Genomic DNA, 27647 nt, shown 5'->3' with positions numbered 1-27647 from the left:
AACCTCACAGGCCAATGGCCAGTCGGCAAAGGGATTAGGAATATGACGCCGTCCACAAACCGGGCACCCAAGCCGAGCTCACCAGAGGGAGCTCAAGACCCAGGCCACACCCCAGCGCGGACCTTCAATCTTAGACTTGTCGACCGGATACCGTGAAGTGCCATACATGGAAAAGTGAATGGCCCCTTAAATCGTCGAACTGCACAGCTCTCAACCGGCACACAGAAGAGACAAGCTCCTCCGTGACCAGGAAATCTGCACACAAGTCTTGGTTGTGTACGGTTGAAGAAGAAAAGAGAAAATTGGGCGGCCGATCTTCCTTATTTATCGCGCTTAAGATTTTCCGGCGCTAGCCTTTCTTGTCTTAGCGTTATCACCACGTGACTATCGCCATCGCCATCACCATGGTCGAACTCCATGCATGGTATCGCTCTTGCGCAGAGCACTTTTTTGAACGCCATCCGCACTTGTGCCCTCAACCCAACAAAGCTGGTGAAGCTGGTGGCTGGCTATCTTCAACCGAAGGTTTATTCTATCCTGACCACCCCTTCGCGCTCCAAATCTCCAGAATCCATCCTTTGTCTGCGGGCTGTGGAACAATCACCATGGCGGACGTCGCGGACATCCTAGCCGCCAACAAAACGCGGGTGGCCTTGGGTATGGAACCGCTTCCTGTCCCTGGTGCCACAAGCAGCCGCCCCGATGCCAAAGATGATCAACGAACCTCCCCTGCCAGCGACAACGATGATACAGACGAGCCTCGAAGCACCATTGAAACCCGACAGGCCGCCAGCCATGAAAACTGGAAGAAGTACCACCAGGAGGCAACCGCCAAGATCCGTCGCGACCAGAGACACGCCGCTATCAAGAAGGCACGCGAAATCGCCGACCGCGAAAGGCAGCTCGTGGGACGTACGCTCGGTGAATCTGAGGGAGCCGATCTCGATACAGATACATGGTTGTCGCAACTCAACAAACGCTCGAAGAAAGCCGAGAAGGCGTGGGCGCGTAAATTTGCTCAGGAACAGGAAGAGATGGAAAAGGCTGCGGCGGCGCAGTATACTGCGAAAGACCTGGCGGGGGTCAAAGTTGGGCATGATCTGGGCGACTTCGAAGGTGAAGAGGAACATATTCTTACTCTCAAAGATACTATGGTGGGTGACGAGGAGGACGACGAGCTTGAAAACACAGAGCTGGTCGACAAAGCAAAGACCGCCGAGAGGCTTGAACTGAAGAAGAAGAAGCCTGTCTACGATCCCACGGCCGAGTACCAAGGTATTCTCTCGCACTACGATGAAGAAATTGAAGGTAAAAAGCGGAAGCTGTTTACTTTAGATGCCAAGGGGTCATCGGCCGCGGAGCGCAGTGCCAAGAAGCAGCAGATTTCACAGCAGCTGCGGATGGGTGCTGTCAGTCTTGACTTTGAACCGGAAGCTCCCTCCTCCGACTACAAGGACATCAGCGAGATCAAAATCAAGAAGCCAAAGAAGACGAAGAACCGGGTTTTGAAGAAACGCGCTACCATCGACGAGGAGGACCTCTTCCCAGGCGAAGCAGCCAAAGGGGGTGGCGCCATGGATATTGACTCGGCGAGCGGAGTCCCGGCACCTGCGAAGAAACCTATCGAACAGAACATCTCTTTTGTGGACGATGACGACCTGCAAGCATCTCTTGCGGCCCAGCGACAGGCCGCCTTGAAGAAGCGCAAGAAGATGGGTGTTGAGGAAATCGCCCGGCGAATTCGGGAAGAGCAGTCGCAGACCCCAATGGAGGTGGAGGATGGCGAAGAGAATACCGCCGAGTCTGGAATAATCCTCGACGATACTGAGAATTTCGTCGATCGTCTAGACAATCTTGGTCCTGAAGAGCGACCCAAGCGCGCCACTTCTCGAAAGCCTTCTGAAGCCCGCGATGACGAGGACGAGGACGATCAAACGGCAGATGTGGATATGGAGCGCTCTTACAACGACGTTGAATCAGGCGACGACTCCCAGGAGCGCGTCCGCCACGGATCCGAGCAGGCCAACCCCAAACTCAGTGTAACAGGACTGGAAGAAGAAGCCTCGTTGGACCGAGGTCTGGGCGCCACTCTCGCCATGCTCCGACAGCGTGGCATAGTCAAAACCCCCGCTTCCAGCGACGCCACCGCTCTCACTCGCAGCCGCCAGGAATTCGTCCACAAGAAGCACCTCTTGGAAGAAGAGGCCGAGCGCCGTGCCCGACAACAGCGTGAGAGGGATCGTAACTCGGGGCGGTTGGCTGGAATGTCTGCGCGTGAGCGTGAGGAGCATGCCCGCCGCGAGAACCAGCAGCGTGAACTGCAGGACGCCCGCCAGATTGCCGAGGCTTTTAACCGCGAGTACAAACCTGATGTACAGCTCAAATACGTCGATGAGTTCGGTCGCTCGATGAACCAGAAGGAGGCATTCAAGCAACTTAGCCACCAGTTCCACGGCAAGGGTAGCGGGAAAATGAAGACGGAGAAGCGGCTCAAGAAGATCGAAGACGAGAAGAAGCGAGAGGCTATGAGTACCGTGGACAGCAGTCAAAATACCGGCATGTCGAGTGCTTTAGGCGATCAGGCACGAAAGACCGGCCAAGCTGGTGTGCGTCTGGGTTGAAATACACCCCCGTTCTGCATATGCGCTGTTCGCCGCTCCCAAGTTGTAGTCTAGTGATAAAGCTACTAAGGTGAAAAATAATGGAAACCCTATGTTAGGATATCTGCTTTGCTAGTGAGTAGCATTCTATCTGCTAGTAAAAATGTAGCTTCGCAGTGAGGTTCAACCTGTGTCATCTGGTCCTTCAAGATCAACTTTTGAACTTTCGTCACTCCGCAGGGACGCCGGCAAGATGAACCAAGCCAGTCGATTCCGGTTCAATGCATATCCTTGTTTTTCTTTTTCTTTTTTTTCTTTTTTCAAACTCCAGCTCTTTTCCCCAGCATAGCCACAATTTCGTCCGTCAACATCCCGATCATTCCCAGGCCCGGGTCGTGATCCGGGTTTACTTCTGCAATCGTCAAACCACCAGCCTTGTCACTGGCAAGCATCACGCCTAGAGCTCGCATCATCTGGTCAAATGTTACACCAGTGAAATTAGGAATATTAGCCAGTGGGAACATCCGCGGGTCAATAGCGTCCACGTCGAGATGCACCAGAATAACATCGACCCGGTCTTCAAGATACGCAAGAGCCTTACGTGCCTGCTGTTCCGGGTCCCCCGCTACGGAAGATGCATCGATCACCTGGAAGCCATGGGTGGTAAGATACTCAATATGCTCAGGCTTGTTTCCCGCAAAAGGTATATTGGTGCCAAAGAAAACCGTATTGGTCGCATCACAGACCGGCTGGCTTCCCCCGTCCCGGGAAAACTTCTTCATGCTATCCAGACCCCCAGGCATCCCGAGCAGATGGGTCATGTTCATGCCAGCAAAGGTCCCGACGAAATGGGGGTCGTGGGGAGTGTTCATATCAGTGTCAGCGTCAATATAGATCAGGCCAATCCGTTGGGGTGGCGACGGGGTTCCGGCGTGCTTCCAGAACGCAGAGAGGATGGCGGGGGCCATGCTACATTCCCCACCGAGGATCAGTTGGAAAGGAGGCTTGGACGGGCTGGTCTCCAGGTTCTTGGTGATCTGTCTTTCGACTTGCTCGCAGACCTGGACGTTTAGCTCCTCGTTGCAGGCGCCGCCCGCTGGGCAGGGTTGGGGGGAATATCGTGCTGGTTTATCCAAGGCCTGATGGTCAGAGGCAGTCAGTCCTGTATCACGGAGTTTGCTGATGAGGTTCTCGTCGAGGAAGGCTTGTGGTGCTTTGGATTTCCCGGGGATGATGGAGCCGCAATCGGCAGGTACTAATGTAACGGAAACTGCGGACGACGCCATTTTCAAGTTCTCGGCTTGAAGCTCTGGAGGTTTGGATATGATTTCAACCCATGACAGAAGGTATTCGACATTTTATATCAACCACCTACGGGGACACTTGCCCACTGACTCTGTAAACATACGGGGCTATTTGTCAGCTTATGCGTCATGGTTCGGGGGTGATCAGCGCGATCAGGACGCCAGGGATGTCAGATTGCTCAGGGAAAAAAGGCGGCACTTATTGAGCCTGTGGAAAGGAATGCAAAGACGATATGAAATCCCACTGTTTAGGTGTTGGAAGAGGTCTCATGCTGTACGTGACCTGCTGGGTCCGCTAGCTGCTCCTGTCATGACATGCGATCATATCTCCGCACGAGGGACAGGGGTAATTGTCGGTTTTGCGTCTACTCCGGTGGGGGGGGGGAGGTGCCTGCTCAATGAAAATAAGGGACGAAAGCTAGGTTGTAGCAGCAGACCCCTAGATCTACAGACCACTGCATCCAGCTCCCAATATGGCAATGTTTGGGGATCGAGAGTATATTCGACTCCGCGTGTGGGGATGGGCAACTTGTGTTTAACCGAGTTGAATCCGATCAAACAGACAACCAGCACGTCTCCGGCTGTTGATTACCTTGTCTGGTCCAGGCCTCGCAGCAGTCAATTCACTTGCCTGCATGAGTCAGGAAAGAATCGATGAAATTTACCCCGAATGGCGTGAGGGGAAGCAGTGGATCTTGCTTGAAATCTCTCACCGGGAAGGGCCGATGTGGAACGTGGAATTCAGTAGGAGATCCCGCAGGGCTTCCTATTTTCTCCCACCACGGAGCTTCCACGGTTCGGGAAATGGGTAGAAAATTAGGAAAATTAGTTAGGGGAAACCCCTAGAGTGCGTAGGTTATGGTTGCTCTTGCAAAAAAAAAAAAATTGCCTTTGGTCTCAGTAGCTCGAAGCGACGATCACCGCCTGCACAAGTAAACAGACCAATCTAGGGAATCGACGAGAGCGCGGATTGGCTGATGTCTCCGGACGGTCGACTCCGGGGCGCCGACCATAAGTATCAGATACTTTCTTCTGTATGCTACCCCACACTCCAAACCAGGTACCAGATACCGCTATCACATGAGACACGCAACAACTCCGACCTTTATTACCCGGTTCTTCCCTTTTCTCTCCTTCCCCAGACCTTTCATCCCCAAGATCTCTCTTCTGCTTGCCTGCTTGCATTCCACGATGATCCCCACCCTGAGAGTCGCCAGCCGTTCGGCGGTTGCCCGCGAGGCCAATATGCGCCTGGTCCTGGGTGCCCGCTGTGGTTCTACTTGGGCCAACGTGCCCCAGGGACCTCCTGTAAGCTCGACCCATTGCGTTGTCGCCGACGCGCATCCGAATTGATAAAGCAGCAATCCTAACCCGTCTGATCAGGATGCCATTCTCGGTATCACCGAGGCCTTCAAGGCCGACTCTTTCAAGGAGAAGATCAACCTGGGCGTGGGTGCTTACCGTGAGTCACCCGCCAAAAAAAAAAAAACCAAAACTAGGAGCAATTGCCGGCCGCGCGCATTCAGACCTCCCAGTCAAACAATCATCAGAGAAGCTAACGCAACGTTACTCGAAATACAGGTGACGACAAAGGCAAGCCCTACGTTCTCCCTTCCGTCCGCGCTGCCGAGGACAAGGTCGTTGCGTCGCGCGCTGACAAGGAATACGCCGGCATCACGGGTATCCCCTCATTCACCTCCGCTGCCGCTGAGCTTGCTTACGGCTCCGACTCGCCTGTGCTGAAGGAGGACCGCCTGGTCATCACCCAGACCATCTCCGGAACCGGTGCTCTTCGCATCGGTGGAGCTTTCCTGGAGCGCTTCTACCCTGGCGCCAAGAAGGTCTACCTCCCCAACCCCAGCTGGGCCAACCACAATGCCGTCTTTAAGGACTCCGGTCTCGAGGTCGAGAAGTACCGCTACTACAACAAGGACACTATTGGTCTGGACTTCGAGGGTCTGATTGCCGACATCAAGGCTGCCCCCAACAACAGCATCATCCTGCTGCACGCCTGCGCTCACAATCCCACCGGTGTTGACCCTACTGAGGCCCAGTGGCGCCAGATCAGCGATGTCTTCAAGGAGAAGGGCCACTTCGCCTTCTTCGACATGGCCTACCAGGGCTTCGCCAGTGGTAACACTGACAAGGACGCTTTCGCGCCTCGCCACTTCGTTGCTGAGGGCCACAACATTGCTCTGTGCCAGAGCTTTGCCAAGAACATGGTACGTGAAGATGATGTATTGGAGGTTTGTTTGAAATGCAAGCGCTAATTTCATCCGTTCAGGGTCTGTACGGTGAGCGGGTCGGTGCCTTCTCGCTCGTCACTGCCTCGGCCGAGGAGAAGAAGCGCGTCGACTCCCAGATCAAGATCCTCATCCGCCCTTTCTACTCCAACCCTCCCATCCACGGCGCTCGCGTCGCGTCCACCATCCTGAACGACCCTGCTCTGAACAAGCAGTGGCTCGGTGAGGTCAAGGGCATGGCAGACCGCATCATTGAGATGCGCGCTCTCCTCCGCACCAACCTCGAGCAGCTCGGCAGCAAGCACGACTGGTCCCACATCACCAGCCAGGTCAGCTAAAATCACAGAACCCATTCACACCTCAGCATCCTCCTAACCGAATTTCGTTTAGATCGGCATGTTCGCCTACACCGGCCTCAAGCCCGAGCAGATGGACGCCCTAGCCAAGGAGGTATGTATTCTTCCCAGCAAGCCGTAAACGTCAATCTGCGCGATATTTACTTACAATTCTACAGCACTCCGTCTACGCGACCAAGGACGGCCGTATCTCTGTCGCCGGTATCACCAGCGACAACGTCAAGCGCCTGGCCGAGGCCATCTACAAGGTGACCGGGTAAACGTAAACCAAGCGGGGTTGGTTCAAGCTACGGAAAATACTTGGAATAGACTTGAATACATTCGACAAAGACTAGAAGGGGGAGGGGTCCATCTGGGCCTGACTACAAAACTGGGAGAGCGTGGGCATGTATAGCAGTGGTGGCTTTGCCACCCTTGTATTAATGATATCTTGTTCCAGTGTTTCACATTAGCAAAGCTGGGATTCCCATTTTAACGGTGATTTGGTTCACGATTTACCTTGAAGCTCGAAGTATCCTCGATGCGAACGCTGTAACGTAGTCCACTTCATTCGTACTAGGGTAGCACTAGCTTGTGTTGTCCTCGTTTCCGATGTCCTTCGTTTTTGGTACTAAACCGAGTCCAGATATATAAACGCCCGGTCGCCAAACTTGACCATATGAAACGACTGATACTACCAGCACATCAGGCCGATCACCTCCGTGACCCAGGAGACTTTGACCTCCTCCCAAGGAAACAAGCACACCCATTTTATGGGTCTCTGTACTACCCCCCTCGCCTGAGCCTCGTCTAGACCGCAGCGTCCCAATTGATCCAATGGACGAAAGCGGGATGATGTAATTCTCGCAGCGCCAACCGCGGTCGAGCGTAAAATACGGTAAAGCGGGCGTACCGCGCCCCCCCGTGACATGGCCATGTGCGCGGCAATTAGCGGGGCCAGCGGGCGAACCGGAGTTGATGATCCGGGGTAAAATTACGGTGGATTCGGTCGTGAAGATCATGATCGTCCTCATGGAACCTGAACGGTTTTCTGCAGGGCATTGTTTCTTCTTTTGGGGGTTTCCCCCCCCAAGGGCTTGAGAGGGTTGGCTTTTTGGGGGGTTTAGGTTGCGGGTCATGGGATGAAGGTTTGTCGTGTGCCAATTCCTTAGAAGGCTGGGAATGGGAGGGGGGGGAGCATGTCAGTGCTACTGTACTCTATTGTGGCTACTTCTGCTACTGCTGATAGGTGGGGAACTTGGTGGAATTCAGGACCGACGGTTACTTTTGCGATGACGGCTACGGGGAAAGATCTTGATGAATGGTTCTTTGTTTTTTTTTCTCATTGATTCATCCTATCGGAGTGCTGACATTGTGCTGGATTTCGGGGAATATTGGGCGATGCAGGGTTCTTTGCCATTAAATCAAGGTGACGCGTTGATGGTCTTCCAATCATTCAAGACGCGACGTGTGTCAGATGCAGAAAATCAAGAAAAAGAAAACGGGAAATCCAGGATGAGAACACAAAATAAGGATATGGTATAGATATGGTAAGATAATCATCGAACGCCGAGCTGTCGAGTAGGGGGAATGTATTTTCGCCATTGGGGTGAGCACATCACCATGCAAAGAAGAAAAAAGAGAAAGGGAAAATAAGAAATAAGAAGCGAAAGAGAAAATAAATAATGGACCGAAAAGGCCCAAGAGCTTAGATCACCATCAAGGTAGATCGGCAAGAGAGATGGCGAGTTTTTAGTGGTGTGCTTCACGGCGGAGACGCCGATCCTCATCCCAGATTTCCTGTTTCAGCACTTCGAGGCGATCGTGTTGCTTCTGCAGGAGTTCTAGATCCGCTTTTCCAGGATGAGCCTGGGCTTCCAGCTTGCGGTGGAAGTTGAGATATTTCTGGTACTTCCGCTTGAAATCTTGAGACTTCTCCCGCAGCTTCTGGCGTGCAAGTTCCTCGCTCAGAGGCGGAGAGGCACTGCCCGTGCTACCGCCGCTGGACGTACTGACTGCACGGCGCCGTTTGTGGTCCAGGTTACCAGTTGTGCGAGCAGCCGGGGCTGGCGGGCGTTCTGGCTCCGCCTTGCGTTTCAAGGGGTTAGCGGCTGCGGCAGGCTTGGACACTCCATTGGTCTGTGCAGTCTGCTTCCGCACCGAGGGGGCAGTTGCAGCAGAGGCCTTTTGAGCTCGAAGCTGTGACATCAAGGGAGAAGACGAAGACGAGCTGGAAGAATGGTTTTGGCTGTCAGACCGGGCGCGACCCGGCCCGTCATCCGAGGCATTGGTTGGTGGGGAGGAGAGGGGTGAGGGTTTCTGGGGCGATGTCGACGGCCGGGATGCAGGCTTCTTCGAAGCAGCAGCCTTGGTGGACTCGAGCTTGAGATTCGGTGCATCAACCCTGGGGACCTTGGAGGAAGATGTAGTTGTAGCGGGTGCCTCTGCAGGCCGCTTGGCCGGCACCTGAGCCTTGTCGGGAAGATTTTTCGGAGCCGGAGCCTTCTTCACGGAAGGCTTGTTCTGTGCAGGTGGACGTGCAGCAGGAGGAGAAGGGGGTGAGGCTTCTGGAATATCGGATTCTTCATCCGAGGAGTGAACAAACTCGGACGATTTGAATTTGCTCGTATCCACCTTCGCCGGGACCTTCTTCCCGGCAGTCTTCTTTGTGACTCGACCGGTCAGCGTACTATTGGCCGTATTCTTAGCCTTAGCAGATTGTTTGCTGGCCGGTTGTTTGTTGGCAGGCTTATCGGGCCGGGCCTTGTGAGTAGCGGTGTCTGCCTTCTGAGTCATGCTAGACCCCGACGCCCGGTCCACATCCTCATCCTTCCGATCATCGGCCCCATCAGGACCTCGTGGCGTGGCTGTTTTCTTGATAGGCCCGTTTCCGAGATTCAATCGGGACAGGCACTTGCCCTTACCACGTTCCTCCTTGGGAAGAAGTAGCTGCCAGAGCTTGTCCGAGCGAGAGATGCGCATGCGGTCGAACGCGGAGATGGCGTTCTCAATTGCCTGCTGGCGATCCTCCTGACTAGGGTACGGGAACTTCCACACGTCCAAATCCTTAAAGGTTTTATCCTTGAGGTCGAATTTCTCACGGTTGAGGCGGTTCTCAGTTCCGTACTTTTGGGCGAGGATGTGCAGTCTTCAATAGAGGAGCGAGTTTGGCGGGCGAGGAACTTGGCAGAAACCGCACGCACGGCGAGAAGGTGAATGAAGGGGGTTTTGAGGGCTTCGAGGCGGGCGTTGTTTTTGGTCTGAGAGGCGGGGGCGGAGGTAGGAATGAGGCCAGCGGGTGATTTGGCGGCACCCGGGGGAGGGCTTGCAGTGAGAGAACGGTTGGCCGCAGGCCGAAGGAGGCCCCGATTGAGATCTGGAGTATTCTTGCCACCGCCGGCAGTCTTAATGGCCTTGTATTCATCCGGGTGTCGAATCATGGCAGGCACTTTCGATTCTTTCCCCTTCTCAAAGGCTTGTAGACTCTCCTCCAGATTTGCCAGAGCTTGGTCCGAGGCAGCCATGTCCTCCTTGGCCCTTTCCACCTCGAGACTGTGGCTCAGGGCACCAGTGAAGTAGATGTTATGTTTGTCGGATGAGCTCTGGTAGATCTCGGCACGGTGGGTCTCGGGGTAAGCGTGGAAGTGCTGACTCTTGCCGCCCCAGTGAATGGAAGGGTGTTTGCCCAGGCGGACTCGGGCGCTGTTGTCATTGCGGAGGAGGTGGCCGATGAGATCGTCAAGGGTATGCTGAGCCAGGTTCAGCCGCATGATTTGGGCGGGTTTCGCCGCAGACGTCTCGGACGAGGGGCCGGGACGGAGAGACAGCCCGGTCTCGGGGATCTCCAGCCCTTCAGTCATGGTGAAATGAGAGGGATTGTAGAGGAGGTTAGAAGAAGAGGGACCGGGGGAGGTTTCGAGTGGTTGAGCAGGGTCGGATGGCAGCGTGAGAGCTGCAGGTCAGGCGGCCAACTGCACAGTAGGAGCAACACCATCCGCCGTACAATATGTTGAATGGAGAGCCGAGAGTGGCAGAAGGGATTGGGAGAAGGTCTGGCAACGAGGATGAGAAGACCTGGGTAGTGAATGGAGGAGGAAGTGAATGGGCAGGGCCGAGCAAGGCCAAGCGGAGTGGAGTGGGGATGCGCTGACGGGGCGATTCCCTGGTAAAATTACAGGGATGCGTTTTCTATTTTCTCCGCTCTTTTTTGCCTTTTACAATTCTAGGCCGATTTGGGTGTTTTTTGGGGGTGTTTTGGGCTGTATTTCCTAAAAAGAAAAAGAGGATTTATTCACTTTCGGCTTTTTTCTCTTTTGGGTCTGTAAGAGATACGTCGTCAACCACGTATATTATACACATATCCTTCGTGCTATGCCTTAGGGACTGCTTTTTCTGGATGGGCTCCAATGGAAGTCTCGCGGGTCCCCTCTTTCTTTTTCTCCGATTCTCTGGGTCGCCGCGCCGGAACCGCTACCCGCCTCTTTGACTGGCCTATCTTTTAACAGGTCAATCGCTTTGAAAGACCTCTGAGGCCGCATCCATTGTGCTCTACCACCAGTACCTACTTTTGACTTTTTCCTTTGCTCCGGCCGCCGAAGGAGCTGTAACGTTGTACACCGGCACCAAGCACGGACAACCTTAAAGCGTAGTCGAAGAGAAGCTGACTGAACTGGATTGTTCCCTGTCAGTATCTTTGTCTGCATGCTACTATTGTCCTAGCGACCCAGTCTCTCTAATAGATTTTGGAGGAAAAAACCCCCCACTAGAGAACGGACAAATCTAGACCAGAACCTGTTTAGTGAAGTATGACCTAGTTGAGGCTAGTAGTACCGTTTCCCCTCTCCGAAGACACACGGGTGCGGCCGGGTTCCGGAGCCCCGATTCTAATGCGATCGAACATCGAACAGCGGCCGTCGAAGAAGTAAAGTAATTAGACGCAAATCAGGTCAGCTGGTATGGGACATACCTTGGAAGCTCGGTGCTTCACGGCCGATCACCCGCCATCGAATGTACGTGCTGGAAATTGCAGTTGGAATGTCAGCGTTTTCTCCACTGCTCTAGGGCCTTTTTTTGACCTTCCCCCTCGTTCATGCAGGCAGGCACGGATACTAAAGGGTACAATCGTGAGCTCGAAGAATTTCCCGACGAGATGGTCGTGGAAGCCGGAACCCTATTGGGGCCAAGTGTACGACGTGGAGCCCAGGGCCGGCCCCGGGGGTATTGAGACCGCGAGCATAAGCAGGGGAAAATCGAACCTTGGAAGATATCCGTACCGTACTTGATCCCCCCTTCCAAGCCCAAAAGCTCGGGCGAAACCCGCTTCTAGGTTGCAGGTCTGGAAAGGGATATTATTAATTGAGGCACCTGAACTACTGGAGTAGGCGAGGTACATTGCCAAGTACAGAAAACACCACACTTAATTGAGTCGACGGCTAATAGCGCACCAAAGGAATCGCCTCCCTCGATAGTTCGTCCTGATTGGCGCTCTCTTCGTTGCACGGCTGCATGGGCCCCAAATGGAACCACTCTCGCTGACAGGACCGTAGGGCGAATCGCTTCGATCGGGTCGGGCACATTGATTAGTTGCTTCAGGCCGTTCTCATCGCAGTCGAGAAGCTCTTGCAAAGCTGCCCGGGTACAAGGTACCTTTGGCCCGGGGCATGCCGTGGATCCCTTGCGTGCAGCCCAGGTGGGATTGTACGACCATAGCGTCCCCCATAGTCTGAGACAAGGCAGCAGCTATTGCACTATGTGCATTAGATGGTACTTAGTCCTCGTCAGATCTGCTCCGCTTCTTGCCTGGGCATGTACAGTAGTCACTTTTTCGCCTCTGAACAAAAAAGCTCGTCGAAAGCTCCGAAAGCCCACGCAAGTGGTAAGCGGCGCGCCGATCCATTTTCTCAGATCCATTTCTTAGCTTCCGCGCCTTGCGATGTGGGGGGGGCTACACGAAACTCTATCGACGGGAAGCGTCAGGTAGATGGAGAGATCAATCATAAACTACACTAACTGGATCGCGACACAACGCAGCTCATCAATCTCTTCAGATTTATCCGCACGCGCAACCTTAGCACTGACGATATAGAAAAATAGCCTGGATCTCCGTCGTCCCGGCATGATTGCGATCGCGTCTGCAACCGTATCCAGCATGACTACTTGTTTCACGATCGGAGATGCAGTCCCGGGAAGATGAGAGCTCAGCTCGCCACACGTTCTTCGATCTTCAATAATTTTACAACAATGTTCACTTGGCCCGCCTTCTCGAGGCATAGCTTATCCCAGTCCGTGGGTCGCGGAGACGCGGAACATGACGCAGCATTCGGCCGGTCGAGCTTGCGTTGATATTGACGCATGCCAGAAGCGTACTGCCCTTCGTGACGCATGCCTAGATGCTAGGAGATATTAGCGGACGGCCCAGTTGAAGGTTTCTGCAGGATAGGAGTTTCTGGAGTTAGTGCGTTTGGGATTGTAGGCATCAGCCTTAATCAAGGCAGGGCTGGAGCGCGCAGGTACCAGTACGGGTAGAAGCGATCCCGCGGCCTCGTGCCATTCAGGTTTCAAGTTTCCCGCTCTATGACATGGGGTGAAATGTGTAGGTATAGCTCTCCCACTCGAGCTCGGACGATCCGGAGAATTTCCGTATGAATCGATTGTGTAGATAATGGGGGATATACTACTACAGCTCTGAGCACCAACCGGGGTGCTCCCGAATACCCAATTTAAGCCCCTCCACGGGCGCATAGACCCTCGACACATTTGTTGTTATAGCAGCAGTGCTCATCGGCCAGGCATGGGCCGTTGTCTTCATGGCAGTTGGGCCAGCGTTGGTCTGTGGACCGACACTTGGTCGCAGCGCAATAGCCGGAGCAGCAACTGCCCATCGTGGTGCCGAAATCACATTGCGCTGCTCATAGTCAATATCGAAGCGATTCCTCTCAAGCAACCATACTGACCGTAAATCCCAAGGCATGTAGCTGTGGGAACACACGTGGTTACCGTTGTTGAAATGGGGGCTGTAAAGGCGGCCGTGGTGCAAAAGTCAGTGCCCACACAGGCTTCAGCACTGCCGCACGCAGTCGCGGCTAGGATTGGACATGGTTAGCTTCGGGCCTCCTGGGAAAGTGATTGGTGGGTTCTACATGTTAGCGCAATGGATGAAAGACAAACTGCTACTCGTAGTGACTGGAAAATATACATGTCAGTTTTAGGGCGTGAAACCGGTGCAAGAGGTATGTGGGTGCTATACTAGTCTCTACGAGGACAAGAGCCGAGACTCCATTTATAGGCCCCTAAGCGATCCAACAACCCCAAAGCCAGAACTCTGCACATTCTCTGCAGCTTCATCATACCAGGACTGTCTCTGTTATCGGAGCTCCGGGGTCAGCGTGTAAATGGGTTACAACCGCGATCGATACGAGCGGTCGCCACTGTAATACGAGTGCCAATACCCTGCCCATCCCTTTCAAACACGACTACTAGCAGGCACTGAGAAGACAATGCGCATCGAGCATCAGCAGTGGCTCAGCTTTAGTCAAGGGCAAGGTTTGGCCGGACTATGGATAGTCTCAATTCTAGTCACGCAGTATGGACTCTTTTGCCCTCACGCTCTCCATGCGATTGGAACCTCTGCTCTTCTGCTCTCAGGATAGCGGATTCACCTTGATTGTATTTTTAGTGTTTGGCAGTCCACTCATACTCCTTTCGTTCTAGGCTCGAAAGCACGTCCCAATTGGTTTCCCCCTTTTCGCCTCCCGGTGCTGATCGCAGCCCCCAACATTCCGGTTCCTACTAAGCCTAATGTTTCAACCCTCCGGGACGCCTTACCTTAAATCCTTTTAATTTTTTTTTTCCCAGACAGATCTGTAGGCACTAAGAGGGGGAGTATGTAAGGTAATGTAGCTGCGAATGCGAAGGCTCGAATAAATAATTCTTCCGATCTTAGGCCCGTGTATATCTGCCCATTGTCGGTTTTTGCGACAATCCAGCCAATCATCATCCATGATCCCTGCTGCGTACGTACCCACGACAAGGCCAGCCCTTGCAGAACCCATGCCTACACGTACAGTCCCGCACCAGTCAAGCCCGAGGTGGCGTTGATCTCAAAAGAGAATTGGTTCGCCCCGGTTTTCTTACAGTCCCATGAAACCTTCAATGACCGCCAATAGATGGAGGTGTCCACGAAGAGAAGCTTACCGTCAGCACTTCGCCGAGGTCCGGAGATCTGACAGGGCGATTTTAAAGACTGTTCTCCTAAAATAAATCCCCTTGCCCCTTATCTTCTGGAAAGATAGCCTTCCCCCCAACACCCTTCTGTGGTTGAGAAGCGGGAGGGAGTATGTACCGGCCGTCCATGGTCCCTTTGGCCAGAGGTCACGGGAAGGGCTATTGGTGCCTGTACCTACAATCACCGAGAACCTCTGCTCCGCATGTAGATCTTGGATTCTTAAGCTGTGCCGCCTCTGCCACCTGCGTCATATACTGCCGTTATGTGTTATGGTAGCAGCCAGGATAAACTGTACACCCTTAATACAAAGCCACATAAATTCTTGAGGTCGGATGGGAATAAAGATACCTGGTCCGCCGACACAAGGGCGCCTGTAAGCTGTGTCTCCGTTCTGCTGCAGAGAGGCAGCTAGCACAGGAATGTTACACAGCACCAGTGTGGATAGTACGTGTCACCGATCTCTTCGAGTTGATACATTGATGGCTCCCTTGATTTTATGTGCATAATCTTGCAGCGGTGAACTTGCCGGTTATCCTAAGCTTTCTTTAAGACTTGGAGCCTCGATTCTCTGGCGTGTGGATCACCGTCGTCAGCTGATCGCTGTATACACCGGTTTCCGAAAGGTGTCTCGGGTCCTTGAAGCTTGGAACCCACTCACTGAGCTGATATAATTGGTCTCCTGATGCGCCAAGTGCAACTGGAACTTGGATGCTTTAGATGAAGATCCTGTGGTGAGGTTGCTGTGTAGACACGCACACAAGCTTTATACCCTCGCCACCCAACATCTATAGCCTCAACCCATTTAAGCTTCTTATTATTGCTATATGGGTCTATCTTGTACTAGATTACTGAAGTGTACTTTAGCGCATACTATGCAATACATGATAGATTTCCAGCCATAGATATTGTAGAATCAAAAGCTCGATCAGGTATTGCACCGAGGAGCTTTGATATGGCAACGCGGTAAAAAAGGAAGCGTAAATGCAGAAGTCGGCTTCGAAAAGGACATGGAGGTTGATGCGAACATTCACATATACGATGGTATGGATATGATCGTAGTCAATAACAACATGTTTGCAATCAGCCAGAAACCTAACTACCGCTAGGTAGTAGAGGGAGTAGGAGATATGACTGCACTGTGTATCAGAAGGACAAGAGCGAGGTCATCACCAAGGCAAGATTGGAGGGACGAGTGGGATATCCGAATGTGCATATTGTCAAGGCAGAAGTGCTTTGAACCAAATTCATAGCTAATTAGCTATTTAGTTTACAAAAACAGGGTGAATTTTGGAAGGGACATCTCAAGCTCTAACTTGTATTGCAATACTTTACTGGAAAACTTGAAATGGCCCTAAGATGCCACATTCAATACACAGAAAACTTAGTGGACAGCTCCGGGTTTCTATAATTTACACCTATCATACAGAACAGGGTCAAAATAATGAGCTCATCGAGCGTGTATTTCCAGCTCGATGCCCACCAAAGCAACAAAGCAGCAGTACAACGCAATATTAGAGGGATATGAGATAGACAAAAGAAAAAACGAGCCAAGGGAAATATGCAAGTAAACCCAACCAAGACCATAAGGGGAGAGGAGGAAATAGGAAAAAAGAAAAGAAAAAAAATCAAACAGATAACCCAAGCCAGACACCAACAGGGCCCTTGCGAGCCCCTGTCCGATCCCAAATTCCAAACAATGTGACCCCGTAAAAATCCCTAATCTTGCGCTCTATCTATGCTGTTCCTCGTCTGGTCGTGTCTCGGTAAACCGTGTCGTCTGCACGCAAGAAATCAAAACCCAAAAAAAAGAAAAGAAAAGAAAAGAAATCAAGCGGCCAATGTGGAGGTGCGTGTGCGCGTAAAAGCATCAGGAAGGTGAGGACAGTGATGCTCCAGGAGAAAAGAAAAGAGAAATGAAAAGATACAAAACAGCTAAGAAAAAAAAATGCCGAAGCCCACCTAGGCATTGCAACGCGATTCGACATGTCTCTGCGCCAGGATAATTGCTCCCTTTTGAGATATAAGGTACAAATGAATTCAGACACGCGAACAAAGAGGCGGTGGAGAGGAGCTTTGATTCCGTAGAACCGGGAATATAGAAGGCAAAAGGAGAATGCTGAGAAAATGCTGAGAAATGATGATGCAAAACGAGTCAAAAGGTTTCCAAACAATGAATAAGATTGTTGAAGGCGTGACTTGCGTTACACCGGCGTCGACCAGGTGTGGTCCATCCGCGGCTTTGTCTCGTAGTCACCGGGTTCAGTGCTTCCAGGTCGACGGAGAGTCGAGTTCGGAAAGTACATGTGGTGAGGCATAGCCGAGGGATAAGCTGGAGCGCTGGGGTCGGGGTAGGAGAAGTCGTTGGTAGACCCGGGCGAGGGCATGCTGCCATGAGAGGGGAGGCCCACCCCATGCTAGTCATATGTGGGCTGCCGTTGACACTGTTTGGGCGGTGCTCACTGGTGGCTGGAGGCTCAAGGGGCTGGGGAGGAGCATACGGATGCGACGTCATGGCAGGGCGCGCATGGGGAGCGCTGCTGAAGCTGGACAGTGATGGAGAGGTAGCCGTGGGTGAAGCACGTGGGCTACCCTGAGAAAAATCTCCCCGCACATGCGGTGGAATAGGCCCACTGCCCATGTAGTACTCGCCAGCTGAACGGGACATGTTCAAGGGCGGGAGATCACCACCCGGTGACATGGATGCATGTTGAGCGGGGAGGAAGTGGCAGAATGAATGGAGCCGTGATCCGGAAATATGCCCTCACCGGGCCCATGACGCTCCTTATTCTGGCGCAAGTTGGCCTCGGTCTCGACAGCAGCCTCCTCGATAGTGCCGGTGTGATGATTTTGGTGTCGGGTCAAAGTTGTTCGCCGCGTGAATGTCTTCTGGCAGTTGGCATAAGGACATTTGTAGGGGCGTTTCCCGGAGTGGATCCGGCGGTGTCGCGCGAGAGAAGAGGAGTCGCTGAAAGGTTTGCCGCACCGCTCGCACATGTGAGGCTTTTCGCCGGTATGTACTCGAGAGTGAACGGTGAGGGCAGAGCGTTGAATGAATTGCTTGCCACATCCAGGCCAGTCGCATGCATGGGGCCGGACACCCGTGTGGATTCGCTCATGGCGAGCGAGGTCACTGCGACGCGCAAATCCCTTGTTGCATGTTGAGCAGTGGAAGGTCTTCGGAGGCGCCTCAGTCCCAGTTCGTCCCGACGGTACGGGGGTTGGCTGCATCTGGGGTTCGCCGGCATATCCGCCAGGGACGTAGCCCATATTGCGTGGAGCACCACCCTGGGCGTAGTAGAAGGTCTCAGCAAGACCTGAGTCCATTTGCACGGCCGGATGAGGAGGGTAGGCACCGACGTTGTCGCCGGGGTTGGGTTCCGCCTTCATGACCGAAGGATTCTGGTGCATATGATGGTTCATTTGCGCGGTTTGGAGGTATTGTTGGTGTAGTTGTGCTTCTGCGGCGGCAGCTGCAGCGACAGAAGTTTTGCGGTTCAGGATGGTCGTGAAGTCCATGACCCGACCCAGCGATCAAGGGACCGTGGGCAAGGAACAGCGCGGGAGATCCGAATTGTTACCCCGGGCGGAGGTTCTTCTAAAGCGTAGATTTCTGACGTGACAGCAGCAGGGGCCGTTCACGTTCCACTGCGCAGCGTGTATGGGCTATGAAGACGGCAGGTTCTGAAGCTGGGGAATTCCGGCACCCGGCGGTCTTCCCGTCAGGCACTGAACGCGATGCACGGAGATCGAGCAGATGCAGGCACGACCGGCTAGCAACGGAGGTGGGAACCGACGATCGGGGTCTTTGAGAAGAGGGAAGACGTGTAGATGGGCAGTGTCTGTAAATAAGTCAAAGTTAGCTCAATGTCAATAATAGCCATCGTGTAATGTGGGTCAGTCGCGCCCGTTTGCCAGACTTGAGTCAGCCGGGGATCCTGAAGACTCCGGCATCCACGGGGCTTTGGGCACGAAACGTAACCATTCCCAGCACCGGGGATATACCGGGACTAGGAATCAATGGCGAACAGAGCGCGATAGTTCTCCCCAGACTCCGCCGCGATGACGAGAAAGCTTTGCAGAGCGGGATTTCACATGGGTCAGGGACGCGCGCGCTGCGAACGAGCCACGAGGGTCAGGGACTGAGATGTAGCACGTACCTTGAGGAAGATGCAAGAGTACTCAAAGGGGGGAGGGAAGTGGACAGGGGTTCTTAAACGGAGATCGAGAGGAATTAAAAGGGGGGAGCGCGTTGTTAAGAGGGAAAGACGGAAAGTTGGGAGGGAAAAAGGAAATAGGGAGCACAATGAGATGGTGATCGTAGGTATTTAGGTGTGGTAGGTGCCGAGAAGGTCGACATCACCTCTTTCTGCACTTTCCCCCACTCACGACTGGAAATTGAATCTTGCTCTAAGCTTGGGTTCTATTTCAGGGCCCCCCCCGTCCTTTGCTGATTTGACGAGTTTGATTTTAATATCATGTATCGCCGTTGCGTCTCAAAACGGTGACATCGAAGCCACGCTTTTTCTCCTTTTTTCCCTGGAGAGATAAACCCTTTTCCAGAATAATACCGGGAAAAAAAAAGGCGCACTAGGGGGCACATCCCTGCAGCGCGCACGTCTAGCAAATTAGCGCCTCTAGTTGGACCCAGAGAAGGCCGCTAGAAGGAAACAGGGCGGCGCCAGAAGGACGAAGCGTCGAACCCCCGACTCCACACTCCCAAATTGTTCAAACTTGAGGCACACAGACGGCAAGACGGAAGTTCCAGAAAGAACATCAGTGGGGACGGAGGCCTGTCGATCTAAATCATGGATTCCAGAACGCCTCAGGTCCAGGGAAACTCTCCACGGCGACGGCGGAGCACGTTATGTCTCCTATGAAACTATTCTTTCCGACGCTCACGCTCCGGCGGCCCTCTGTTGGCTTCTCCGGCTCCTTCTACATGGTTTCTAGCACTCGGCCTACTAACCTAATGTGAAACAGCTGTCCGCGTGAACAAAGTTTGCAATCAATTATGACGATGGGATCGGGCAGATGTGGGCCCTATCCGCGACACGCTATAGCCCCTTGTCAAGAAAGCCAGCCGGGCGTCATAACCAGGGTCTCTAGAGCTCCTAAAAAAAAGCATCAGAGAAAGAAGAGATCGGATCAGAAAAGAACTCTTGCTTTCTTCCCCGGGCTTCGGGTTACATGACCATGAACGTGGATGACAGCGGCAGCCGGCCACGGGGTTGATTTGATGGTCTGACAGGTTAAGTGGTGGCTAGTGGCTAGTGGCCATCATCGCGATGATTTGGATCCGCGTCGTGCTTCGTCCTCTCGATAGTTTGTTCCCCAGAGCCCACTCCTGCTAACCCAACCGGGAATATACTCCCAACCAAAATGATCATCGTCCAAGGCACCGGGCGGGGGGTGTCTAACTACTAATGCTGACCAAGAACCGGACTCATTAACTAGAACGTGCGGTCCTTGTCCTTCTAGAAGGTTTCGAATTGGGGGCGATCCTAAACCGCTAGACACACGGAACACAAAGTGGCTCGTTTCACCATGTTTCCTACGGAGCCGTGCAGGATCCAGAACATGGTGTAACCCCCATTAGCTGACTCGATTTCCCGAGTCCCCAGTCCCGTAACCTGCACGCGTCCTGGAATCTGTGGTCGATCCAACGGGGTGGAGAAACATCTGGGTACTTCGTGCAGCTTTCCCCCTATTTTACCTTCACCCCCTTTTACGCTCGTATGCAACTTGTTCAGACTTCCTGCCGAAGCCAAACTATCCCGGAATAAGACTAACCTGCCCCTAGTGGCCACGCTGCCCACTTCGGCCGGGCTTCAGCCTCCAGTAGACCCACTTCACTACCACACAGACGGGGACGGGCTGAAATGCTGCCAAGGCTACCCCTGACCTTCGAGAGCCCTTCTGGAAGGACGCCAGAAGGAATTTCGAAGGACCGTAGAAGCTCGGCAGAAGAAAGGACGAAAAATGGGACAACCGTTGCCCCGTCTGCACGGCCAAGAGGTCCGAGCCCAACCCATTTATTTTCCTACTCCGTTCCCAACAACGTCATGAGGAAAGAACGGTCGACTCGAAGGACGCATCGACCGCGAATTAATCCCCCGTGATCCCGGACTTCCAAGCTTGATCGTAAGATGGGTTAAGCACTCGCCACGGCTTAGTGTACGATCCGTCAACAACAATAGTCATGATTGTCTTACTTGTACGGGAGGCCCGGAATTGCCAGCTACCTAACGAGGGACTAAGCCCGGCGGAAAGGAGACCTGTCCAGTACGAATGCGAGGCCCCGGTGATTGGCATGATTCACGGTGCTATGACTACTAGTGTGCTCAGCACTCCGTACTCCCTACCCGGCGCCCAATCTCTCTGCTCGGCGCTTGGTCATGATCGACTCCCCAACTTGGAAACTACGCCTCCCCTGATCAATCGCTGGGATGGATCGAGGCGTCATATGTGGAGTGTCTGCAGAACGGCACTTGTGCCGACGTGCATTACAAGAATCAAGCTCTACTGAAAGAACCGAAGGAAGCCGTGTCTGAACCCGCCATGGCACCAATCAAGCACCGCTCAAGGTGAGGCTTGCGCACTGCTTGATTTGTCTTGGCCCTTCCGCCTGCAGTGGGAACTGCCGGGAAATCATTGGCTGTGCGAGTACGGGGCCGTTCCCACATGGTTGTGGCTGAGACGCTTTTGGCGTCAGGGCCGCCCTGGGCTCCATAGGATTCTATTAGTGGAACAAGGCACAAAGAGGCTGGTTTCCCGGGCCAACCGCTCGAGCAGGAGGAAAATAAAGAAAACTTTGGGAGATAAAGTTTTAGATTCAGGGGGTTCTTTGAGGGAGATGGAGTAAAGATTGGAAGCCCCTCTAGTAGGTTTGACTAGGATGGATAAAAGAAATCAGGGCCACAAGTGTGTCCTAGTCAGTAAACAAAAGGTAAAACAAGAAAGATAAGGGGAAAAAGGAAGAAAAAAAGGGAAACTAAAAAAAGAAAAAAGCAAAAAGCAAAAAGCGCCCAAAATAGAAGGGGAAACAACGGCTTCCACGCTAGGGCCTTGAAGACCCGAGATTTACCCAACGAGGATGATGTCACTGGGGAAATCGAGCATTGGCTACGGAGTAGTTCCTCCCAAAACAAATTCCCAAACAAGAAATATCCTGAAAAATTTCCTCTCAATCTACCTAATATCGCAGGATTAACCCTCCGATTTTCCCGTGCCTTATCCGGGCACGCTCATTGCATCGATCGACCAAGGATTCCCCGGCCAATTTTTGAGTCATGGGGGCTTCATATCCGTGCCTAATCTCCCTGGAGAAACCCCATCGGAAAATACTCTAAGCTCGCCTTCTCCACTCCGCCCACCGCAGCCCACTCTTCAGCGTTAGCCCCGTTCCGTCTAGTCGATCCTCCCGCCATAGAACGCTTCTTACTCGCAGGAACCAACCGCTGCACTATGTCGCTCCCAATCTCTTCCCGAAACGGGGCATTGGCCTAAACCGGCGACGCGTCAGCGGGCTGTCCGGAACTCTTGACCGAAGGATAGCCTAGTTAGGAGCTTGTTGGTGGCGTTGGACACCGGTGGTTTATCTAATGTTTCTGAACCTCTCGCGGTGTTGAGGTAGTTTGATTCGCCCAGGGGTCTTGTCGAGAAAAAGAAGGACAGTCGAGGGTGGATCGAGAGGGTTATGGGTCGATCTCTTTCTTCATCAGGGAACCGGGTTCGCGGCTGGGGTATCGGTACGAGGTACGAAGTAGATTAGCGTGGCGCAAAACAGGGCCGTCGAAAAGTTTCTGGAACGGCCGTGGAAGGCTGGGGAGTATCGTGTGCTTGGCGGTGGTCGGTGTGTGAGATCTGCGAGGGGTTGCTCCGGCTGATAGATCCTCTGGTCCTTGCTAATTGAAGTTGGTCGTGCGTAGCGTCGGTGAGTTCCAAGGTTGCATTGGACACACTTGAGGATAGATTGTCTGCGGAGCCATGGTAGATGTTTGAGTTCCAACTTGGTGGGTGGAGAGTATTCGTAGTAAGAACTGAACTGACGAGTCACACTACGTTATATGTCAGCCTGGGCTTTGTCAGTTCGGATTGTTTTCCGTTAGACGATATCGTTCCAAAAATCAGGTTGTGGCCGGAGTCCAACGCGCAGGTTTTCCACGGTGATATCGAGAGAAGCTGCCGTCTCCTGCTCATCATCTTCCAAAACATTGCTTTGACTCTCCAACGAAACTTCATCACCAATACGGAAATATAGCCGGGCCTCTGGGGTTTTGGACAATACCGATATGATGGCGCGTACGTGGTTTTCGACGGCGAATCTTTCATAGCTTTCACGATCTCTCTCAGTGCTCAACAGACTATTTAATGATTCGGCGATGCCGTCGATCTGCGCGCTCGTTGAGAACAATTCTTGGGAAGTTTCACCTGTTACTATGAAGATGATCGCAGACTAAATCATAGATATCTTATTGTATAGCCGCACAATTGGACAGGGAGAATTCGAGCTAGGGAGTATTTTGTTTCTCTCTAGGGGGAGCTGTAAAGACTTTCCCGTCGAAGGAGGCGCAGAGCTAACTGGACGAGCAGGAGGGAAATGGCAATACTTGACTCAGTACCCTGCCCTGGGTCGAGTTTAGGCTAGCAGCCACCACAGAACACTGATCTCCTACCGCGATCCCGTCCTGATAATTCCTAGAGCACTAATTTTTCAATAATTTTGCACTTTTGGCTCTCCCTGTATGCTTGGGCGCTTCCACCAAGACTAGGACAAATTTGAGGGTGCCTCTGTTCAGTAGTTGCATTAGCCTGTGATGAACCGCAGATTTAATACGTGTCACGGTGCAGTCAAGCAGCTACGGTTGGGGCCAGAAAAAGGTACTCGTCTTGTTTAGTCCGCTTTCCACTGTGACCCCCGCACTTTCGGTTCCTACAACTGTTCATTAAGAACAGCCATTTCTTCGCTGACCCAGATACAAGCTGGACCAAGAATTAAATATTTGGTCGATATGATTGCACCAAGACACCCCTCCAGCGGTCAAGAGACCGACGAAAGTATCCAAATCCATCTGATGCAGCCAAAAGATTCAAGTCCCGCTTTACCTACGACCGAGCCACAAGAGGTTCATCCTGGAGTAGATTCATCTCAACTTCACGAGGATCATCCAGCGCGCTACGAATTGCTTAGCTCTTCGAACAAACAGAGGAACCGCCGGCCTCTGTTAGCCGCTCTCAGAAGTTGGGGCTGGGAAGCTGCTGGAATAATTGTATCTGCTGCCATTATCATTGCCATTGTTGCTATCCTTCGAAAATATAATAGGCGCCCACAACAGGGTTGGAAGCACATTTCCCTCAATTCTGCCATTTCTTGGCTAAGCACCCTCGCGAAAGCTTGCGTGGTATTCTCGGTTAGCCAAGGAATTGGTCAATTGAAATGGGTTTGGGTTTCAAAACGCAGTCGACCATTATCCGATCTAGATGCGTTTGACATGGCAAGCAGAGGAGCCACTGGAAGTGCGTTCCTTCTATGGCTTGTCAAGGGCGGTATGTGGAATCTCAACGCTCTTCACCTCCAAGGCAGGAGATCATACGCAACCTCATTTTCTAATTCTCCATTTTTAGAGGCATAGCCTTGCTTGGAAGCCTATCTATGGTTTTGGCAATAGGGTTTGACCCTTTCATCCAAAATTTAGTGCACTATGTGCCAGGTAACATTGACAGCCCTTCAGAGATTTCAATCCTTGGAAATACATCATTATATAACACAGTAGGACCATTGACAGGAGGTGACAGTATGTAAGCGTTGATTTGGAGCGCGTTCAACTTTTGATGACAGAATTTAATAGCATATTACGTGGATCCCATTCTAAAGGCAAATGTCTATAGCGCCTTGTTCAACACAGACCCAGCGCAGCCATGGGCAGTTCCACAATATACATGCCCGACGGGAAACTGCACTTGGGACCCCATCGCAACTTTGGAAATCCGTGCTCTTTGCTCTGATCTCACATCGAGTCTGAGCACGTCATGCACCCAAGGGCAGAGGTACACCAACTGCACTGTATCACTGGACAGCGGCGTCGCATTATGGTATCTGACTAGCGGTGGCGCTGCCAGGCCTAGGGTCATCAATGTGCTATCAGGAAGCTCTAAGACGTTCTATAAGAATAGCAGTTTCCCGGTTATACAGTATATTTTGGCAAAAGGGTCAAATGACAACCCATCTGTGGGTGGCGGAATATCTACTGAGATTGGGGACAATACTCAATTTGTCGCCACAGAGTGTGTCCTTCAACCAGGAATTCGAAGTTTTCGATCGACCGTGATCATGGGGAAATATCAAGAAACGCGGCTTGCAGAGTGGCCTGTGCTGAATAACACGGTTGAGCATCTCAGCTATGCATATACCTTCACACCACCCTGGAATGAGAGTCTGGGAGCAAAAGAAAATCAAACTTTCGGTCTAGGATTTGAGGCATGGAACTCAATCTCTGTTTTCCTTGAATTCCTCTTCGCCGGCTATATCTCTGCCGGCTCGGACGCCTTCAATTTTCAGCCATTGCAATCGGGGGGCTCATATGCTACGACTGATGCCTTGGAGGCCGTCTTCTATGGCAAATTTACGGGTACCAATTGCCGAGATACCGACCAATTGTCTTGCGCCATGAAGAATGTTGCTGCTGCTATGTCCAAAACTATAAGGGACTCCGCCTTTACTTACAGCACCAGTTATCAACCAATTGATTTCACCGAGGCAAACACAACTACTGGAAAGACTCAAGTCTCGGTCTCATTTGTGGACGTTCACTGGCAGTGGCTCGCTCTTCCGGTTATTGTCTGGGTTCTGGGAGTACTATCTTGTGTTTGTACCGCATGGATGACCTGCCAAGCTCATATACAAACCTGGATGAATAGTGTCCTGCCTTTTATCTTCCTTCATCTCGATCGCGACAACATCGTCAATTTTCAGGGCGGGGATAATGAAAGTAGGGAGCCACAGATCATGGGAGAGCAAAGCAGGAACCAAAGTGGCACGAAGCGTTATCGTTTGGTTGGATGTGACGATTCTGTAGAAGCATGTCTTCAGACAGCAAAAAAGACCCAGGCAAGGCTTCAGCCCGGACAATAGTATATCGAAATACTAGAGTTTTCGGAGTATATCTGGCAAGAAATAGGAATCAGGGACTAAGATGAGCTTTTAAAATGAATGGCCTTGGGCATCACCGTCATGGGCTACTCCCAACCTTCAGAGGCAGGTGTCGGCTCTTTATGATGTAAGAATCGTTTCCATTACCTAGGTATAACCACGTAGACATAAGAGGGGGGACGTAACACCAATCTATACACAAGAAAATGCTCAAGACCAAGCGCCGGACCAAGGAGATATCAAGCGAGAACCCAGGAGTCTATGCAAAACTGAGAAACGGACGAAAAACCAAAAAGAAAACCCAAAGAATGGCGGTCATCTTCTCCGCCAAGTGAGCTCCAAAACCTCATCTCCCATGCTCTTGTCGCGTTTCACCAACCATTGGGTGACGACACCGCTTTCCTCAATCTTGGCATCTTCCAGCGCGTAGCTTTTCTTCATCTCATCCTTCAGCCGTAGCGGGCCAAGCTCATGCAAATACTGCTCTACTTTAGCGCCGTTGTTCTCCTCCCAAGTCATCTCCATCGTGAGATCCTTGACATCATACGGATATGAGTACTGCACAACAGAGAATCCGGTCGTGAGGATCCAATTATCGCTGAAATGGAACCTGCGCAGCAAGCACGAGTCCCCACAAACGTCCGACACCATGCTGATCTTGGGCATGTCCGCCTTGAACCACGACTTCCAGTGGTGCACCGAAAGCGGCAGTTCGCGCCCCGACTCGAAGAACCCAGACGCATCCGGCATCAGATCCAGCTGGTGCAGCCGGTGGTCCACAGTTAGCCTGGTCGACGTGTACATGTAAACGCAGTTCGCGATACGGCGGTCACCAGTGTAATCCGTCCGCTCGCACTCGTCATACACATTTGTGATCTCCGACAACAGCGGCCGCGAGAGAAATACGCCCGCGCCACCGAACGCAATCAAACCAAACGTCCCGATCTGCGGCAGAGCCTCGGACAGGCTGCCGATGTACATGGGCTTAGTATGGTCGTAGGCGTCGAGGGCCGCGACGAGGTTGTGCATGGAGGGGAAGAAGGTGTCGTCGTCGATGATGCAGGCCCACTGCGTCTCCGCGCGCAGGTTAGCCTCCAGCCACGGGATCAACGCGAAGTAGCGGCGCAGGTAGTCGTCCTCGGAGATCTCGATCAGCAGCTCCACGCCGAGGGCGCGGGCCTTGGCGAAGAGGTAGTCCATGCCCTTTTGGGTGTCCTCCTCGGCGGGCTCGAGGAGGGCGAAAATGCGCGTGTCGGTGTATGCGGCCCAGTGCGCGAAGGCATCGAGTGACTCGTTGAGTCGCGAAATGGAGGTGGCGACGCCAAAGTCGATGTGCGATGCATTGGCTCGCGGTGGCGGTTTCGGCATTCGGACGACCAAAGGGGTAGGGATCTGGCAGCCGTCCAGAGGGGAGGAAGAGGGATCTTTGGGGTCGCGGACTACTCGCTCCGGTGTGAAAAGGGGTTCATCGAGGAGCTGGGTCATGGGGAGGTCGTCAGGGGTATTGTCGGGGTTGATGTCAACAATCACATCGCGACGAGTGTATTGGGCGAGTCGCTTGATGTCGAGCCGCTGTAATAGGCTGATTTCAGGGCTGCATGTAACGCTGTCGAATACAGTGATGTTGGTGTTGGCGGCGTGGACAGGGGATTTCTGTGGGACGGCCTCAGGCCAAAAAAATATGGTGAATCCAGTGATGGCGACGAAAATCACGGCGAATCGTAGGAGCTTCTTCCAGGCCCACGAAGCTGGAAACAAGCCTTCCCGCAATTGGAACAGCATTTTCGAAGGT

General features: G+C 52.7%; 9 protein-coding genes across 9 annotated transcripts; 3 read left to right on the top strand and 6 right to left on the bottom strand.

Annotated features, from left to right (window-relative positions):
* Positions 1 to 605: 605 nt before the first annotated feature.
* Positions 606 to 2621, top strand: N7468_010041 (U4/U6-U5 snRNP complex subunit SNU66; the record flags this gene model as incomplete). The annotated part of the gene is made up of 1 exon (XM_058479336.1): positions 606 to 2621. The coding sequence occupies one exon, from the start codon at positions 606 to 608 to the stop codon at positions 2619 to 2621; it is 2016 nt and encodes a 671-aa protein (XP_058325904.1).
* A 299-nt stretch (positions 2622 to 2920) lies between these two features.
* N7468_010040 (arginase family protein) lies at positions 2921 to 3886 on the bottom strand (the record flags this gene model as incomplete). The annotated part of the gene is made up of 1 exon (XM_058479335.1): positions 2921 to 3886. One exon carries the CDS (start codon positions 3884 to 3886, stop codon positions 2921 to 2923), a length of 966 nt encoding a protein of 321 aa, XP_058325903.1.
* Positions 3887 to 4984: 1098 nt separating this feature from the next.
* Positions 4985 to 6763, top strand: N7468_010039 (uncharacterized protein; the record flags this gene model as incomplete). Its single annotated transcript, XM_058479334.1, has 6 exons — positions 4985 to 5212; positions 5288 to 5366; positions 5486 to 6126; positions 6189 to 6476; positions 6538 to 6597; positions 6662 to 6763. 6 exons carry the CDS (start codon positions 4985 to 4987, stop codon positions 6761 to 6763), a joined length of 1398 nt encoding a protein of 465 aa, XP_058325902.1.
* Positions 6764 to 8234: 1471 nt separating this feature from the next.
* On the bottom strand, positions 8235 to 10342 carry N7468_010038 (uncharacterized protein; the record flags this gene model as incomplete). Its single annotated transcript, XM_058479333.1, has 2 exons — positions 8235 to 9509; positions 9584 to 10342. 2 exons carry the CDS (start codon positions 10340 to 10342, stop codon positions 8235 to 8237), a joined length of 2034 nt encoding a protein of 677 aa, XP_058325901.1.
* Positions 10343 to 13158: 2816 nt separating this feature from the next.
* Positions 13159 to 13452, bottom strand: N7468_010037 (uncharacterized protein; the record flags this gene model as incomplete). The annotated part of the gene is made up of 1 exon (XM_058479332.1): positions 13159 to 13452. The coding sequence occupies one exon, from the start codon at positions 13450 to 13452 to the stop codon at positions 13159 to 13161; it is 294 nt and encodes a 97-aa protein (XP_058325900.1).
* Positions 13453 to 16858: 3406 nt separating this feature from the next.
* On the bottom strand, positions 16859 to 17344 carry N7468_010036 (Zinc finger C2H2; the record flags this gene model as incomplete). Its single annotated transcript, XM_058479331.1, has 1 exon — positions 16859 to 17344. One exon carries the CDS (start codon positions 17342 to 17344, stop codon positions 16859 to 16861), a length of 486 nt encoding a protein of 161 aa, XP_058325899.1.
* A 29-nt stretch (positions 17345 to 17373) lies between these two features.
* Positions 17374 to 18222, bottom strand: N7468_010035 (uncharacterized protein; the record flags this gene model as incomplete). The annotated part of the gene is made up of 1 exon (XM_058479330.1): positions 17374 to 18222. The coding sequence occupies one exon, from the start codon at positions 18220 to 18222 to the stop codon at positions 17374 to 17376; it is 849 nt and encodes a 282-aa protein (XP_058325898.1).
* A 5495-nt stretch (positions 18223 to 23717) lies between these two features.
* Positions 23718 to 25837, top strand: N7468_010034 (DUF3176 domain-containing protein; the record flags this gene model as incomplete). The annotated part of the gene is made up of 3 exons (XM_058479329.1): positions 23718 to 24222; positions 24333 to 24500; positions 24555 to 25837. The coding sequence occupies 3 exons, from the start codon at positions 23718 to 23720 to the stop codon at positions 25835 to 25837; spliced, it is 1956 nt and encodes a 651-aa protein (XP_058325897.1).
* Positions 25838 to 26170: 333 nt separating this feature from the next.
* N7468_010033 (glycosyltransferase family 31 protein) lies at positions 26171 to 27637 on the bottom strand (the record flags this gene model as incomplete). The annotated part of the gene is made up of 1 exon (XM_058479328.1): positions 26171 to 27637. One exon carries the CDS (start codon positions 27635 to 27637, stop codon positions 26171 to 26173), a length of 1467 nt encoding a protein of 488 aa, XP_058325896.1.
* Between the last annotated feature and the right edge of the window lie 10 nt (positions 27638 to 27647).

The sequence above is a fragment of the Penicillium chermesinum genome (assembly GCF_028974085.1).
Source record: "Penicillium chermesinum strain IBT 19713 chromosome Unknown utg000008l:1.0-1752722.0:1.0-1753981.0, whole genome shotgun sequence".
NCBI classification, from domain to species: domain Eukaryota; kingdom Fungi; phylum Ascomycota; class Eurotiomycetes; order Eurotiales; family Aspergillaceae; genus Penicillium; species Penicillium chermesinum.
This window is presented reverse-complemented; position numbering and strand designations above follow the sequence as displayed.